The sequence below is a fragment of the Glycine soja genome, chromosome 10, assembly GCF_004193775.1.
Source record: "Glycine soja cultivar W05 chromosome 10, ASM419377v2, whole genome shotgun sequence".
In the NCBI taxonomy this organism is placed as follows: domain Eukaryota; kingdom Viridiplantae; phylum Streptophyta; class Magnoliopsida; order Fabales; family Fabaceae; genus Glycine; species Glycine soja.
This window is the reverse complement of record NC_041011.1, coordinates 35,801,783-35,820,557: the sequence shown is the minus strand read 5'-3', so window position 1 is coordinate 35,820,557 and position 18,775 is coordinate 35,801,783. Positions and strand designations below refer to the sequence as shown.

The 18,775-nt window shown below is 38.1% G+C and overlaps 1 protein-coding gene across 1 annotated transcript; it reads right to left on the bottom strand.

Moving 5' to 3' along the window:
* Positions 1 to 15,047: 15,047 nt before the first annotated feature.
* LOC114371687 lies at positions 15,048 to 18,251 on the bottom strand. The gene is made up of 3 exons (XM_028329046.1): positions 17,913 to 18,251; positions 15,981 to 16,545; positions 15,048 to 15,853 (listed from the first exon to the last, which is right to left on the bottom strand). Exons 1-3 carry the CDS (start codon positions 18,249 to 18,251, stop codon positions 15,048 to 15,050), a joined length of 1,710 nt encoding a protein of 569 aa, XP_028184847.1.
* Positions 18,252 to 18,775: the final 524 nt, after the last annotated feature.

The window sequence follows — 18,775 nt, the reverse complement described above, 5'->3', positions numbered from 1 at the left end:
AACTTTAAAGGTTTGAATAATGGTTTTTCAATAGGAATACTTGGTGAATCTTCCTCAATTGATTTTTGTTTAGGAACTACCTTAGTTTTAATGGTTTCTCCTAAAACTTGTAAATATTTATTGGTGTAATTTGCCTGTTCCATTAGGCTTTTAATATCTTTGGAGGTTACTTCTTCATTGATATCCTTTGTCTTGAATGGAATTGCCATGATAGTTTTATTGTTACTGTCTTTGACATTTGGTAGTTGATATAATGTTGCGGAAGGTAATTCCGATTGGATTAACTCACCATCTTTTATTTGCCAATTTGTTATGACATTTGTTGATGGATCACCTATGATGTCTTGCTTCCATGGGTAATCTATATTCTTTCTGATGGTATAAGCATGGAACCAATCAAAGAAAAGGACATTAATTCTGACTCTTTCGACAAATTCATAGAACTTGTCTTGGATCTATTTTCTGTTTGTACCCTTGTAATGCTGGAAAAACCATCTCCTTTGAAGATCATTCTCCGAAGAATAAAAATCTTTCCTAAGGGTTTCCTTATCAATGTTAAAGTTGTCAGATAACGTCATAAGCTTCCATAGAAGAGTATGTTGGGGATTGGATCGACTTTTGGTCGTCCTCTTGTTCTTGGTTATAAGTTGTTCTAGGTATGCTAGAAGTAGTATCTAATCCTTGGAGATTTTCAGTAGGGAACTGGTTGTGTGACTCAGATCTGGCTAGTCCTACTGGAATTGAACGAGTTCTTACTGAAAAGGACCTTCTAGCTGATTCATATTCAGACCTAGAGGCTTCTATTCTTGATGAAAATGAATTTCTTCGGTTGAAGGTTATTTCTACCTTTCCTGAGTTGTCTTGTTTGATTTTCTCAATAATTGGAGCGGGTCGGGGATCAGACGGTGTGACCTTTTCCATAACCCATTTTTCAGGGAGAGTAACTTCATCCCATTTTATTATTCTTTTTAAAGAAACATTGACTTTTGTCATATAAGTGATAAATAAGGTTGTTTCTCCCTTTTGTGGTTGTAATAGGACTCTGGACGCATAAGTATTCATGACCTTGTATTGGATCCTATAAATTAAGGCTGCTGGAATTGATCCTTCTTTCATGTCAAGGCTATGAAAGTGGATGTTTAAGAACAGAGAGTCAAGAATATTTATGTCCATTAAACTCACTGTTTTGTTTGGATAACAATTAAAATATACTGGACCTTGTCCTAAGCTGGTTTCTACTGTTCCAATTAAGGAGTCTTCAAATTTATTATGCCTAATATCTCATAGACACATTAAGACTGCTGCATCTATGCCCATGTCAATTAAGGGCTTGATGGCTACTTGTACACATCCGATGTGTAAATATTTATACTTACGGCTGTGTTCATAAATTGAATTTTTTGAAAGTAAATGAAATTCTTCTCCTATATCCTGTCCTAGAGGAATATTGTTTTCTACTGTTTTGATTATGTAACCAAAGTTGTGTTTATCTTTAATTGTTTCGGGGACATATAGTTGATCCTGTGGAATTTCTGGAATGTTCCAGTCATCCATGTTTTGATTGATATCTTCGAATCAGACTTCCTCATCGAAGAGATTGTGTTTAGTGTTGGATCGAGTGACCTCAGAATAATTAAGAAGGGGGGGTTGAATTAATTATTCCTAAACCTTTACCAATTAAAAATTACTCTTTTAAGGCTTTTACTAAATTGTTAAGAGAATGAGGAGTAGAAGAGAATCTTAACAGAAAGTAAAAGTGGAAATTAAATTGCACAGCGGAAAGTAAAAGAGCAGGGAAGAAGGAAACAAACACACAAGAGTTTTTATACTAGTTCGGCAACAACCCGTGTCTATATCCAGTCCCCAAGCGACCTGCGGTCCTTGAGATTTCTTTCAACCTTGTAAAAATCCTTTTACAAGCAAAGATCCACAAGGGATGTACCCTCCCTTGTTCTCTTTGAACCTAGTGGATGTACCCTCCACTAGAACTCATCCACAAGAGATGTACCCTCTCTTGTTCTCAGTCAAACCCAAGTAGATATACCCTCTACTTGTACCACAAAGGATGTACCCTCCAATGTGTTGAGACAAAGATCTCGGGCTGTTAAACCTTTGATACTTTGTGAATGGGGATACAAAAGAATTCTCAGGCGGTTAGTCCTTTGAACACTTTTGTATAAGGGAATGGGAAGAATCAAAAGAATTCTCAGACTGTGTCGTTTTGAATTCTTTGACAAGGGAGAAGGGAGACACAAAAGAATTCAGGCGGTTAGTCCTTTGTTCTTTTGGAAAAGGGAGAAGAGAGACACAAAAAGAATTCAGGCGGTTAGTCCTTGGCGAATTCTTTTTGGCAAAGGGAGAAGAGAATGAAAAGATGAATAGCAAAAGTTTTCAAGGTTTGGAAAACCAGAAAACTTCAGAAAGCTTTTGGTACAAAGAAGAAGAAGAAGTTCAAAGAGATTCAAGGCTTGTAAAGGATTGTATTGAAATGATTGAAAAAGTATTCAAGATTATTGAAATGTAAAACAAAGCCTTGCTTTTATATACTCTTCATGTCTGGTCAAGAAGACCATTTAAAAGAGTTATAACTTTTAGAAAAACTTAAAACCAATTTGAAAAGTCAAAACCTTTTTGAAGAGTTACATCTTTTGATTTTTTCAGAAACAATCACTGGTAATCGATTACCAAATTAGTGTAATCGATTACACAAAGCTTTTAAGTGAAAGGATGTGACTCTTCACCTTTGAATTTGAATTTCAACGTTCATGGGCACTGGTAATCGATTACCAAAACATTGTAATCGATTACAGCCTTTTAAAATAATTGGAACGTTGTAAATTCAGTTTGAAAACTTTTTCAAACTCATTTTGCTACTGGTAATCGATTACAACAATATGGTAATCGATTACCAGAGAGTAAAAACTCTTTGGTAAAGGTTTTGTCAAAAACTCATGTGCTATTCAAAGTTTTGAAAAACTTTTTTAATACTTATCTTGATTAAGTCTTTTATTCATTCTTGAATCTTGATCTTGATTCTTGAGATCTTGAACCTTGAATCTTGATTCTTGATTCTAGGCTTTCTTCTTGAGTCTTGAATTCTTCTTGATTCTTTTCTTGAACTCTTAACTTGTTCTTGATTCACTTGAGATGTTCTTTGATTCACTTGAGTTGTTCTTTGATCTTTGAGCTTTTTGTTCATCACCTTTGTCATCATATTTTGTTGTCATCATTGTTATCATCAAAACACCTTTGAATCACATTCACCATGAAGCCTTGCTTCTACATTTAGGGGCGACCTCGTGGGTCTGGTTATCTTGATCATTTAATGAATTTGTATTTCTAGAAGAGGACGATGAGAAAGAATTGGATCAAAAAGAGATACGAGAAAAAGAGCGTAAAAGTCTAGACATGATTATAACATTCTCTAATATCTTTGCCTTTATTTGGTTCCATAGAAATATTTCTGTAAGTAAATATGTAACAAAATTCTTTGGATCTGAAATATTTTTAAAGAAAAATTTTTTTTTAGAAAATTGTTTGAACGGCATTTCTATAGCCACCAGTATATATATATATATATATATATATATATATATATATATATATATATATATATATATATATATATTTATTTATTTATTTATAATTTAAACCGAACAAGAAATAAAACAAAGATAAAGGAAATCCTGGGTTATCTCCCAGTAAGTGCTTCTTTAACGTCACTAGCTTGATGCTAGATCCCTCATAGGTCCTGAAGATAGATGACGCTAGTCAACCTTTCTAGGTGGCCCCCATTATAGACCTTCAAGTGTTGTCCATTCATGATCGAGCTCTTTACTAGTTCACTTGAAGTTGGATCAATGAGTTCCACTACTCCATGAGACTTGACATCTTTTATCACAAATGGTCCGGACCATTTTGACTTGAGCTTCCTTGGAAAGAGCCTAAGTCTTTAATTGAAGAGTAGCATTTGCTGACTAGGCTCGAAGTTCTTCTTTTGTAGTTTCCTATCATGGTACACCTTTATCTTCTGCTTATAGATCCTGGTTGATTCATAGGCGTTTAATCTCATCTCTTCTAGCTCCAACAACTGCAGTGTCCACTTCTTACTAGACAATTCATCAAAGTTTAGCAATCTGAGGGCCCATTAAGCTTTGTGCTCCAATTCCACTGGCAAATGAAATGCCTTTCCATAGACCATCTGAAAAGGTGAGAAGCCTATGGAAGTCTTGAATGCCATCTTGTAAGCCCACAAGACATCATCCAGTTTTGCTGCCCAATCTTTCCTTGAAGAAGCGACGGTTTTCTCCAGAATTCTCTTCAGCTCTCTATTTGATACTTCTGCTTGGCTGTTGGTATGAGGATGATAAGGTGAAGCCACCTTATGCCTGACGTTACAATGCCCCCAAACCCTCTGCAGTTGTGCATTGCAGAAGTGTGTGCCTCCATCACTGGTCAACGCTTTGGGAACTCCAAAATGGGAGAAGATATTCCTTTTCAAAAATTTAATCACGGTCTTGGCATCATTCTATGGAGTGGTTATGGCTTCCACCCACTTAGACACATAATCAACAACTACCAAGATGTAGACATTCTCGCATAAGGATGGTAGAGGCTTAACAAAATCAATCCCTCAACAGTCGAAAACCTCTACCTTGATGATGTTCTGCAAAGGCATCTCGTTCCTCCTTGAAATTCCCCATGTTCTCTGGCATTGATCACAACAAAGTACATGGTCATGAGCATCCTTGAAAATGGAGGGCCAAAAAAATCCAGCCTGAAGTATTCTAGCAGTTGTCCTATCTCCATTATAATGGCCTCCATAAGGTGAGCTGCGACGGTGCCACGGTATGCTTTGGGCTTCCTCATTGGTTACACACCTCCTTAACAAGTTATCTACTCCAATTTTGAACAGATAAGGATCATCCCAGATGTAGAAGCGAATATCATGAAGAAACTTCTTTCGCTAGTGCCAATTAAGATCATGTGGAATGACCCCAATAACTTTATAGTTGGTGATGTCTGGGAACCAAGGCCTTTCAGCTATAGATAAGATGGATTCATTTGGAAACTCACCCCTCACTTCTCGTTTCTGCTGCGTCACTTCTTTATTCACTAATCAGGAAAGATGGTCAACTACTACATTCTCAGATCCTTTCTTGTCTCTGATGATGATGTTGAACTCTTAAGTCAATAGGACCCATCTTATCAACCTTGGCTTTGAATCTGCCTTGGTGCAAAGATATTTGATTGCTGCATGATCTGTGAAGATGACAACCTTGGACCCCACCAGATAGGATCAAAATTTTTCTAAGGCATAGACAATGGCCAACATTTCCTTTTCAGTGGTCGCATAATTCAACTGTGTGTCGTTCAGGACCTTGCTGGAATAGGATATGGTGTGGAATATCTTGTCTTGTTGTTGTCCTAGAACTACACCCACAATATAGTCACTGGCATCACACATCAGTTCGAACTCCTTGCTCCAGTCAGGTGCAACCATTATTGGGGCAAATACAAGCTTCTCTTTCAAAGTCTGAAAAACTTCTAGGCATTCTTCATCAAACTTGAAAACTACATCCTTGTTTAGCAAGTTACTCAATGGTCTGGCAATTTTGGAGAAGTCCTTAATGAATCTTCAATAGAACCCTGCATGTCCAAGAAAACTTATGATACCCTTAGCATTTACTGGTGGTGGTAACTTCTCAATGACATCAATTTTTCCTTTGTCCACCTTGTTGCAACCTACCCTTCGACGGGGGTGCAAAAAGGCCCAAATGGATGGGCCTAAGCGTTTGTCTCCAAGGGGAGAAAATGAGCAAAGTCACCACCAACGTTTATTCGAGGAAAACATTAGAAAAACCAAAAAGACAAAGGTCTGCGGATTTTTTTGAAAAGAGGGTTCGGGAGTTGTTTATGCACGAGGAAGGTATTAGCACCCCATGCGCCCGTCACAAGGGACGGTAGCCTTTAATCGAGTGTGCAAGACATGACTTCAAAATTATGTATTTTCCATTTTTATGTTTTTTTATCTTTTCCCTTTTTTATGTTTTTTTTTTTACTTTTTGGGGTCGACAAGGGTGTTGCCCTTGCTCCTACATATCTTCGGGTGCGATGAGAAAATCAGACCTACATTGTTCTTTAAGTCTGAAATTTTGTGTGTTACATTAATTTTATCTTTTTTGAAAGATTGATTTTAATTGCAAACAAAAATCATTTAAGGCGTTGAACCTTGAAACGATCTTCTCAAGTTTGAAAAGCGAAGAGAATCGTTAAGGCGTTGGACCTTGAAACGATCTCTTTATTTTTTATGAAATGAAGAAGTTTATGAGTTGGTTTTTTTTTGTTTTTTTTTATTAACCTTCAATCCCTTAATGATAAGTTGCGGTACTAACGATCGGTTAAAACTTACTTTACAAAAGAAAAGCGATCACTGATGATATAAGAAGGAGATGAAGATGCACAAAACAATAAAAAGGACACCTAAGGGTCCATAGAGTGAATTCAAAACATAAAAATAAAAACTAACCGGACGAAGAATGAAGAACGATGTAGAAATCGATTGCAGTCGCGATTTGGCGGCGTTTTAACTTCTTTTTCTCTTCTTTCTTCTCAATTCTGGACCTTGGGACCCCTTTCTCAGCCTCCCTTCACACCTATTTATAGCAAAACAAGGCATTTGTGATGAAGGTAGCTCGCCCAAGCGAGCTAAGCCCACCCAGATGAGCTGTTACTTCATTCTGAAGCAACTTTGCTCGCCCAAGAGAGTTGGTTACTTCACCATGAAGTAATTTGGTGGCCAGGCGAGCCAGGGGTCTGAAAAAGGGTAAAAATGACCCTTTTACCCTTCCTTTTGAGTATTTTCCGCATTCTTTTCTGAAACGTGAAAAGACCTTTTGGATTGCATGGCAACTAGTGTTAAGCAACTCAATTCGGCTGGCAAGAATCCAAATGTTTGCAAATAATTGTCCCTAGATGAAATTATGGTATGACAGTTGCCCCTCTTTACTTATCTTTTATTGGAAATAAAAGGAAAGTAAAGATAAAGACACTAATTTCGTTCGAGCGATCTCACCATCTGATCGGGCAACTAGTGAAAGCCAAGGAAGTGAAACCGAGAAAACATGAGGACATTGAAGTTCTTTTTTTTTTCAAAAAAAAAAGCATAGAAACAGAGGACGTCGAGTCCTATGAAACACAAGGATAAAAGACGTTGAAGTCTTTGAGATGACTGAAGACATTGAGTGAGTCACCAGGTGTTGCATAGCGTGGTCAACCTCTTGCTCAATTACCTCCACCTTGAAGCATGGCTTGTTATTGCTGGGATGCTTAATTGCTTCAAATAGGTTGAAGGTTACCTTCTGATCAACCACACTCAGCTCTAAGTTGTCAATCCCCATGCCCACCATGCATTAGATAGTCAACATGAATGGTCGCCCCAAGATCAAGGGAATTTCCTCATCTTCTTCAATGTCCATGATTACAAATTCCACTAGAAAAGTGAAATGGTGGACTTTGACAAGGACGTCTTCTACCACTCCGAATGGTCTTGTGACGGAGCGGTCTGTGTAACACCCTGAAATATTTATAGTTATAAATTGATGTTTTTATTTATGTTGTTATTTGACTATATGGTTTACTTGAATGATTTGAGGTATGACTTGAGTTAGTCATGTGTGAATTTCTTGATGTGGATGTTGAGTTATGTGGAATTTTGTTGAGATAAGTTCAAATTATGTGATTTTAGATTTTACCTAAACCTAGTTCAGTAAAATCGCAATCCTGAATTTCTTAACCGTTGGATCGTCCTCAAATTTTGTCTGGAGCTTCCTAAGACATGTTTCCACAGTCTGTCTGTTGAGCTTTTGAAAATAACAACTTTTGGTCTCTCGCTAAGCGAGAATGGCGCGCTAACTGCAATTCCAACCAAAGAGGGAATTGTGCTGAGTGTCTAGAGGTGCGCTAAGCCAAATTCCAACCAGAGAGGGAATTGCGCTTAGCGACCAGAGGTGCGCTAAGTGAGCCCTAGTGCAGAGGGGGCAACGCTAAGCCTAAATTCTTGCGCTAAGCGCAAGAAGTGGACTTTGGCTTAGCTCGATAGGTTCGCTAAGCGAAATCTGCAACTTATAAATGCGTTCTTAGCATGAAAAACATGATTTTTCACTCTCCTTTTCTTCAAAACATAACTCAAACCCTAAAACCTCATTTTCCACCACCCAAGACCACCGGTGGCCGTCATTGCTTACCGTTGAACCCCCACACCAAGAGGAACACTTTAATCAGAGAGAAATCCTCAGAATCCTCCTCAATCCTTCATTCCAAAGTTTCTTTGAGGTAATCTTGACTTCTAAACCTTCTCCTAGTTAGTTTGAGTTCCCCTTAGTGTCTCTTATGTGTTGGGTACCGTAATAGGGTGTTTTTACACTTCATTTGAAAAACCCTAGAGAATGAGACATTGTAAAAGTTATCTTTTTATAACATTGAGGTTATTTTTGCGGCATTCACTGAACCCCCATCACATTGGCATGATCAGAATTTCAAAACGATGTTTCCTTTGTGTAGAACCCAAAATACCCCTCAGCCCTTTATGTTTTGACAGGGGTATTTGACTTTGAATGTTTTCATTGACCTTGTTTTTGATATCTATATTGTTTTTCCTTCAATTTGGCATATAGAGCCTTACGTTTGGACTGAAGAACATGAACAAGAGAGAGAGACCTTAGAGCGACGCAAATAGGAACTGAAGGAGAGATCACGATAGGTGAGGGGAGTTTATTATAAATTTACTGTTTTGATGCCACGGTTAGGGTCAGGGAACCTAACTATGGGAATATATGCCTATCCCTGTTGCATGCTGATTTTTTTTTAGAAAACAATGTTTTTGAGGAATGGGATACGATATATTTATTGTTGATGAATAATGTTATTGTCTTTATTAGACTTGTGTTGTCTGAAGACATGGGGAGTGTGAATCCCAGGCATGAAAGATATATGTATATGCGGAATGCGACTTACTGTTGATGTTGCTATTGATGACTTAAATTGATATGTGGTGATGTTGATATTTATGATGATATTGATTTGAGATGACGTTGTTAGTGATGATCAGGTCAACATGAATTGATGTTATTATTGATTATTATGTTGATATGGAATGAGGTTGTTGTTGTTGTTGTTGATAATGTCATTGAGATGAGATGATGTTTATGTTGAGAATGATGTTGAAATGAAATGTTGATGATGTTGGAAATGCATTGAGATGATGCATGTTGTGTATGTTCATGCGGGGGTGCATTGATCTTATCGAATATCCCTAGTGGGGGAAAATAGAGTGGTTAAAGAGTTTAAGCATCTCCGAGGGGATGTCTTAGGATCTTTAATTCATCCATGGTCAGTGTACTTGATGGTGCCCATGTTTCATACATTGGATGTTGTGTGTGTTCGTGGGGGGGTGCATTGACCTTGTCGGATGTCCCTGGTGGGGGAAAATAGAGTGGTTAAAGAGTTTAAACATCTTTGATGGGATGTTTAGGATCCTTAATTCATCCATGGTCTTTGTACTTGATGGTGCTCACATTCATACGTCGTATGTTGTGTATGTTCATGGGGGGTGCATTGACCTTGTCGGATGTCCCTGGTGGGGGAAAATAGAGTGGTTAAAGAGTTTAAACATCGCTAAGGGGATGTTTAGGATCTTTAATTCATCCATGGTCTTTGTACTTGATGGTGCCCATGTTTCATGCCTCATATGACAAGGGAAATAGTATAAACTATGGCAGTATGTACTTGTAGTTCCTTGTGAGGAGGACTACTTGTACTAGAAGGTGTGTCACTCAGTTTGAGAACTACCTTGTGGCCTAGGCTGATCACCATGAGGGGGGGGGAGTTACGGTGCATGATAGGTGGCCTCGACACTTACTGCATAGTTTCCCTAAGTGAGATGTCGTGGGACACGCTTAGGCTATTTCCTTGGGGATGGTACGGTACCACATTGCATCTGAGGGTTGAGGTTGGGTGCATGCATCATACTGACCAATGATTGATGGGATCCATGGATGGATAATGACTGACTCTTGAGTGTGTGTGGATCAATGAATGTTTGTGTATTCTTATGATAATTTGTTAATGTGTTTCTTCTAGTTGTGATTGTTTGGTTTTTGTGTTAATTCCTTTTATAATGAACTCACCCTTGCAATTTTGTATTATGTGATTGATACCTGTGATGATCGCGAACCATGTTCATGGGAGCAAAATGACAGCAGTAGGGTGCAGGAAGTGAGATTCTATTGAGGAGTCGCCGAGCCGACGTGATAATGTTGGGATTATTTTGGGAGAGAGTTGTGTTTTGTTAATCAACTCCTCTATAGCTGGTTCATGATTCTTTTGTTGAACTAAAGATGTAAATCACAAATTTAATTATATGTATGAACAAATGTACTTTCCATTATGTGTATGACGCGTACTGAGTTACTATTCCTATATGTATATGTATTCACTTAAGTAATGATGTGTTGTTTGGTGAATGTATATCGAGACAAAAATTACTTTCATTTTTCATAAGCAAATTAACGGAATTTTCATTTAAAATTTGAAATAATCGCGATTTAGAGTGGTGATATCATAGCGACGAGGCGGGTCGTTACAGTCTGCCAGCTAGAGCGTCATCCTTGTAGGGTTAATCTTTAGGTTCCCTATTCTCCTACACATGGAAAGAGGCATCAGGTTGATACTAGCTCCTAAGTCAATAAGAGCCTTACCTACGGACACACTCCCAATAGAACATGGGATGGTCACGTTTCCTGGATCATTGAATTTTGGTGGTAGCTTCTGGATTACTACAGTGCAATTGCCTCCCACCATAATGGTTTCACTATTGATGTACTTTCCCTTTTTTGTGAGGAGGTCATTTAGGAACTTTGTGTATAGCGACATCTATTGTAGGGCCTCTCCTAAAAGGATAGTAATCTCCAGCTTTTGGAATATGTCGATGAATCGCTTGAAGTAGCGCTCCTTATCCTTCTTCGATGGTACTAAAGGGTATGAGGCTTCCTTTGGTGCGGCTGGTGGTATCTTTCTTCTAGCCTCCCGAGCTAACTGACTCTTGGTCTTAGGGATTAGGACCTTGTCATCCTTCTCATCATCTTCTTCCCTTTTTGCATTCTCTCATTCCATTTTGCTCACGTCCTGCAACTTTCTGTCAGCTTTAGCATCCTCCTTCTTCTGGCTTTGAGTGACAACTACCTTGCATTCCTCCTTGGGGCTCTTCTTAGTGTTGACCCCAAAGGCTCAAACTTTGGATTTCTTCACTAGAGAGCTTTGAGACTCGGTGTGTCTTTCTCTTCTGCTTCCTCCACCTTATATAGGCTCCAGGTAGCTTACTTTTCAAGCTGACTTCACGCAAAGCGCGTCTTTGAGCTTCGATGTGGGCTTTCTTCGCGCTAAGCTTGAGGTTACGCACTAAGCTTGGAGTGTGTGCTAAGCCTGGAATGCGCACTATGCCTAGAGTGCACGCTAAGCGAGCAGTTCACTTCTTCCAACTTTTCTTCAAGGCTTTTCTCCCAATTTTTGCATCAATTTCCCTTCAAATCACTTGAATTATTCTTCTTTTGACTTATGCTATTCAAAAATCGCAAAGATGTTAATTTCTTCATTATTTCATTAAAAACAATAGTAAAGTGAAGAAATTGCAATCATTATTAGCCAAAATTGACTATCAAATTAGCTTAAATTTCGCAGTTATCATTTACATAATTAATGGAAGATAGGAATGAAGAATATGGGGAAGATGAACATGAAGAATCTACCTTGCTTTCCATTTTACAAGATGATATACAAGAGGCTGAAGATGCAAGTGCAATAATCAATGAGTATGCAATGACATATCTATGCAAAGAGCCATGTAGAATTAGTAAGCATACAAGAAATTTATAGATGCAAGGTATTTTGCAACACTACTAAAAAAACAGCTTTCTACATCGCCCAATTAACATCGGTTATAGCTAAAACCGATGTTAACGAAAGCGCGGTGGCATTTTTGTAAATAAGTAGACTTAGTTAACATCGGTTTTGGAAAAACTGATGTTAGTATGCCATTGTTAACATCGGTTTTGGAAAAACTGATGTTAGTATGCCATTGTTAACATCGGTTTTGTAAAAACTGATGTTATCGAGTCGATGTTAACATCGGTTTTATTATAACCGATGTTACGTAGTTGATGTTAACATCGGTTATTTTTAAAAAACCGATGTTGTTATCATTATAAATTAAACTTTTGAAATTGCACAACCCGCGCTTGAACCCTATCGTTCTTCTTCTTTCTCCTTGCGCTTGAACCCTATCGCTCTTCTTCTTTCTCCTTGTGTCAAAGTCGCCTGTGCTTCCGTGACTGCAACCACATTGTGGAGATCGTGTTTGTGGAGATCGTCTTTGGCACTTATCCATTGAGGTACGTCCTTTCGTTTTAACATTAGGTGTTCATCGTTTTAACATTAGGCGTTCGTCGTTTTAACCCAGGGCTTTATTGTTGTTTCTCCTTCTGCCTGAGTTCGTGTTTGTCGCAAACTGGGCTGCGCTTCCGTGACTGCAACCACATTGTCGAGTTCGCGTTTGTGGAGTTCATGTCTGCGCTTCCATCGAAGGTATGTCTCTGTTGTATGTTAATGATGAAAATCCATTGTTCAATGGTCTGTCTTTGTTGTGATGTTTCGAAACCCTAGTTAGGCACAAAGGGTTAATCGTAACTGAATGTGTAGTGATTTAGGACCATATGTAACTGCCTTAAGCAGTTATTGCAGAATAAATTATGGAGTAACAACAGGGGGGGTTAGGCAGTTTTTAGTGGGTTTTCAGGAAGGGAGACATGAGGTTGTCAAATTTACATAGAGGGTTTCAGGGACAAAGCTTTGATTTACACAGAGGGTTTCAGGGACAAAGCTTTGATTTACATATTGAATTTCATCCAAATTTTTTACAAGTCATTGTTACTTCCATGAATATTGATATTGTATCATGCTTAATTATATGCATTTGCTTATTCTGATCATTGTGTGTTGTGTGATTATTTCTTCCATGCAGGTACATGATTCCTATTTGTTGTGAGAGTGAAATGATGGGCAGCAACACCAACTGAGGTGAGTTTATATTTCCTTTTTTTTTGTCTTTATCTTTGTTAGTTTGTTATATAGTTTTTATTTTATATGTTTGAGTTTTAAATGTGTAAAAAATAGAAATAGAAAGGTCTGGTGATTGCTTAGGAATTCCTTGCTGTTTTATGGCATTCCTTTTGAACCTCAAAAGGTGCTTATGATGACCTTTGGTTAAATTTCTGATTATATGTATTGGGGTCCTTGTGCTGGGTTATTGTTGGGTTTGTTTTGCTTTTTGGAAGGTGGTACTTGTGTGTCTTGTATCTTTTATTTTTAGTACCTGTGGTACTGTTCTGTTTAATATTATTTTTTTGAACAGCAAAGATAATTTATATTGATAATTAGAAGTACCAGTGGTACTACAAATTACAAAGAGACATTTTTTTTTGCACAGCAAAAATAATATATTATATATGAAATTCAGTACTAGGTGTATTGAAGATACAAAGTTAAAAAGCAAGACAATTACAGTCTGCATCCCATTAGGAGAGACCGAATATAGCCCACAAAAATACAAACCCTTCCCCTCTAAGAAAGAACATCCTTTAGATTGGTTGACCAGAAATTAAAGTGCATTTGGAAGTCCTTCTCCACACATTTTATCCAGGACCAGGTGTGGAACAAGGCATCATCCATGACCTTTTCAGGAGTGAACGGCTGGTTCTTGAATATCTTGGCATTTCTATGGTACCAAATGGAGAAGGACAGGGCTAGCCACAGAAATTCCCATCTTTTGTTGGTACTATCTTTGCTATTCCACTGGGTGAATTGTAAAAAATGATTCTTTGGATCTATGGAATAGGAACCCACTCTATTAACCCATCTCATTGTCTCCCACCAAAGACTCCTAGTCTTTTCACAGTTGAACATAAGATGATAAATCGATTCTTCTTCATGGTCACATAAAGGACAGCTATAAGAAGGCAGTGTGACCTGTGTCTTTCTAAGATTGTCCCTAGTAGGAAGTCTATTCTTGAAAAGTCTCCAAGAAAAAGCACTCACTTTTGGGGGAATTTTCAATTTCCACATAATGTTAAGAACATTGTCTTCACTATCACTATGGTGAGCCTCCTGCAGCACTTTGTAGGCAGAATTTGTTGAAAAAACTCCATTAGTGTCTGGCTTCCACCAAAGGAAATCTCTGCTGGATTAGTGAATGTGAACAGAATCGATCTCAACTAGGAAATCAGCTGCCAATTGAATTTCATGATCAAAAAAAAATTCCTTCTCCATGATAACTTCCATTCCCACCTACCCTCCACAAAATCTCCCATAGAATTGATTGATGAATTCTGCTGTTTACTTATTAAATATAACTGGGGATATTTTCCTTGGAGAGTACAGTTGTCCTCCATCCATTTATGCTTCCAGAAATTGATGTTGGACCCCCTTCCCACTCTCCATTTCAAATTATCAGTTAAGCATTCATTGTGATACTACTGGAAGATACTCTTCAAATCCTGCCACCATTGGGAAGTGAAATTCCTCCTTCCACCACAAATCAACTCCTTCCACCCACCATACTTAGAGATTAAAATTCTAGACCAAGGCTGGTCTTGATTGTTAGCCAGTTGCCACCCCCATTTGCCAAGTAAAGCCGCATTAAATAAAGATAAGTCTTTAATCCCTAGACCCCCTTTGTTCTTAGGAAGACAAACTTTGTCCCACTTCACCCAAGGAATCTTGCTGGCCTCTTGGTGACTTCCCCACAGAAAATTTCTCTGGATGGAGACAATTTTTTGCACCACTTTTTTGGGGATCCTAAAGAAGGATAGAAGGTAGATAGGTAAGGCTGAGAGGACAAAATTAATAAGAATGATTCTGCCCCCCATTGATAGAGTTCTTTGCTTCTATTTTGCAAGTTTGACTTCAAACTTCCTTACAATAGGCTGCCACACGATCTAGCTCTTAGAGGACACCCCAACTGGAATTCCAAGATAAGTAAAAGGAAATTCCAAAGTACTGCAATTAAGGAATTGGGCAGCTTCCCTGCACCAACTTGCTGATTTACCCAAACAACCAAAGTGGCTTTTAGAGTAATTTATCTTGAGACCAGATGCTTCCTCAAAGCACCTCAGAACACATTTTAAGGTTCTCACATTTTGCTTAGTAGCATCTCCAAAAAACAAAGTATCATCAGCATATTGGAGGATGTTCACCTCTTCTTTTAAAGATCCCACTAGGTAGCTTCTGAACAGGTTCTTAGACACAGCTGACCTCATCAAGCCTATGAGACCTTCCGCTACAATGTTGAAGAGAAAAGGTGCAAGGGGATCACCTTGCCTTAGACCTCTCTTAGGAGTAAACTCCTTAGGTGGACTCCCATTAATTAAAATGGATATAGTTGCAGTATTTAGACAACCATTTATCCATTTCCTCCAGCTTTCACAAAATCCCATCCTTTTAAGCATGTAGTCAAGAAAACCCCAAGAAACCGAGTCATATGCGTTTTCAAAGTCGGCTTTGAAGACCATGCAAGGTTTACTTCTAGATTTGGCCTCAACTATAGTCTCATTGGCAATTAAAACACCATGAAGAATGTGTCTCCCCTTCATAAAAGTCGTCTGCCTTTCATCTATAAGGTGAGGTAATACAGCAGCCAGCCTCTTGGCCAAAACTCTTGCCACAATTTTATAGACACACCCTATAAGGGAGATGGGTCTATAATCATTGAAAGATTGAGGGTCATTAATCTTTGGAATGAGGGCTATAAAGGAAGCATTAGAAATAGAATTCATCCATGAATCTCATGATGTCTGGTTTCAAAATCTCCCAAAAGTGTTTAATAAAATTAAAATTGAAGCCATCCGGGCCAAGGCTTTTGTCCCCCCCACAATCCCAAACTGTAGATTTGATCTCCAATTCATTAAATCTGGACACAAGGCTTTCTTTGTCTCTTAGATCCAGAGAGGAGAAGTAAACACCATCCAGTGTTGGCCTGTTAGAACAATCCTCCAAAAATCTGTCTTTGAAATAAAGGACAACTGCATTTTTAACCCTGCAAGGTTCATGAATCCACACACCATCCATGAAAATACCTGGAATAGCATTTTTTCTTCTTCTATGATTGATCAATCTGTGAAAATAAGTAGAGTTGTTGTCCCCTTCTTTTAGCCACTTAATTCTAGCCTTTTGTCTCAACATAGATTCATATGCATAACCTGCCTCCCACAATTGAACTTGAAGAGATTTCTTAAGAGTGACTTCCACTTGGGATAGAGGTCTGTCATTTAGAACATTCTCCAAAGCATTTAGCTCCTTTTTAATCATAGTAACTTTTCTAGCATTAGCTTCACCATTTGTTAAGCTCCACTGCTTTATGCACTGTTTGAGGAGTTTTATTTTATGGTTCAGAACATATCCTCCCCATCCTGGAGGATGATAATTGCCCCACTGCTGCTGAACAGGCAGGTTGCAGTTTTATTTTATGGTTAAGAACATTTCAAACTTTACAGTGACTGGGTAATTAGGTTAATGGGTGGACAGGCAGGTTGCAGTTTTACTAATTCTGTTGCTATCCATGTGGTGGTATTAAGATGGGCACTGTTATTGTCTATAATTGAAATATAGTGTAATTGTTTTTTTTTTCTTCTTAAAATTTGAACCAGCGCTATCATTCTTTGAATGCCATCATCTACCTTTAATGATTCACATCTAAATTGGTCCCTGTTTAATTAAATTAATTAGTTATTGCTTTAGTTTGACTGGATAGAAGTATGATATGTATTCTTAAAAAATTGTCAATGAGCTGTTTGATAGAATGACTGAAAAGGGTTTTAAATACACTCTCAGTATAATGTCTTTTGAGAGTCAATTTATCACCATGAAGTGAGAGTCATATTGTTGATAAAAGGCTTTAAATACACTGTGGCTAATTTTTGTATGGTTTTTTTTAGGGCTATCATTTACTACTGCTAATTGGCGTTGCTGCGGAAGCGCTTTGATTATATCTTTGAAGCCTCAAAGTCAGGTATTTATATCTTTGATTCAAAAACTAATTTGAAATTGTTGTTGTATGCATTACTGGTATATTTGTAACTTATGCTATGCCTGTCTACACGACCTTTGTTTCATTGGATTGATATCTTTGAAGTATTTACTGTGATTTAAACTCTCAGAACTTGTTCATTGTTAGTGTTGAATGTTTTTGTAATTTTATTTGCTGTCCTTCTCTATATATATGTTGTGACTGCCAATGCCCTTCTCTCTCTCTTGTATTATCTTTTTTTTATCAGCAAAATTATAATTTGTATTAATAACTGTGAGTACCAGAGGTACTAAATATACAAGGTAGAAACCAGCATACTAGCAGAAGCATAGGTCCTACGAATCAGGTGCCAATCTAAATAGAATACAATAACCCTGCACTGCTACCCTAATAAAAAAAATGTTGTTGATAAATTACTAGACCAATAGTTGTAGGGCTGGGCAAAGCCTTTCTCCAGCTGTCTTGTCCGCAAATTCCCTTTTTTTTTTGCTCAGCAAAATTAGATATTATATATATTGAAAACTACCAGTGGTACTAAGATTACATTGGTAGATATAAATGTGCATTTGGTTGCTGTTTTATAACAGAACCACTTAAAACAAGCTAATTGATACATAGATTATGAATCCTCTACAACCTATTTACTAAACACTTCCTTTAGGTTGGAGGACCACTGATTAAAATGTGTTCCAAAGTCTGTCTCCATATTTCTAAATGGGTAGGCTCCTCCTCTACATCTCCACAAAATGGGCATTGTACCTCATTTAATTATCACAACCTGCCGCCTTCTAAGATTCATCCTAGTTGGAAGTCTGTCCCTAATTAGCCTCCAAGCAAAAACCAGTGATTTACTTGGTATTTTGAGCTTCCAAATGTCCACAAAGTCCAAATTCTGATTAGCTCCCATCTGTGCTTCCCATATCAAGTCATATCCGCTTTTTGTTGAGTAGTATCCAGTTTGATCATGCTTCCAACTGCACCTATCCTCCCTATTTGGATGAATCTGTTGCTGTGATAGTTCTCCAAGGAAATTATCTGCCATTTGAATTTCACTATCAAAAAGAGCCGTCCTCCAAGATAGCTTCCACTCCCATCCGCCGTTGGTGTTATTCCCCATATTCATAATGATTTGTTTCTGTTGATCAGAAATTCGGTACAGCCTTGGTTATTTGTCCATTAATGGTATAGCATTATGTGTCCAAGGGTCCTCCCAAAATCTTAACTTCTCCCCACCTCCCACCTTCCAATTTCTTTCCGTTTTGACTACCTGGTTCTGCTGTTGCTGCTGACTTGATAGCAGGTCCCTCCACCAAATAGAGTCTTGGCTTCCTCTAATGCCTTCCTCCAATGCCCTCCAGCCTCCATACTTTGAGACTATGAACTCTGCAAATTATCAACCCCTTCCATTCGCTGCAAGAGTTCCAATATGCTTCCAGCTTTTATCTTAGCTCTATCAGTTCCATTTTCTGACAACTCCTGCAGTGCTGCTTCTGCACCATGTTCTTTCGCTAGTTTTAATTGCAGTGGATCTCCGGTGCATAGTGACCACAAGACAGCAGCAACATTCTCTCGATTGCGTGGAGAGCCGGTTCGTATTACCTCAACAACAATATGAATTGGCTTGGTTCTTCAACACAAGTG

What these genes read in the sequence shown, in the direction of transcription:
- LOC114371687 (XM_028329046.1), bottom strand. Translation starts at nt 18,251, where the DNA reads ATGGGGAATAACACCAACGGCGGATGGGAGTGGAAGCTATCTTGGAGG. An exon ending in TGAATCTTAGAAGGCGGCAG is followed by an intron (nt 16,546 to 17,912) that starts GTTGTGATAATT and finishes CTGCCTGTTCAG; the next exon opens with CAGCAGTGGGGCAATTATCA. An exon ending in CAAATCTACAGTTTGGGATT is followed by an intron (nt 15,854 to 15,980) that starts GTGGGGGGGACA and finishes CTTCCTTTATAG; the next exon opens with CCCTCATTCCAAAGATTAAT.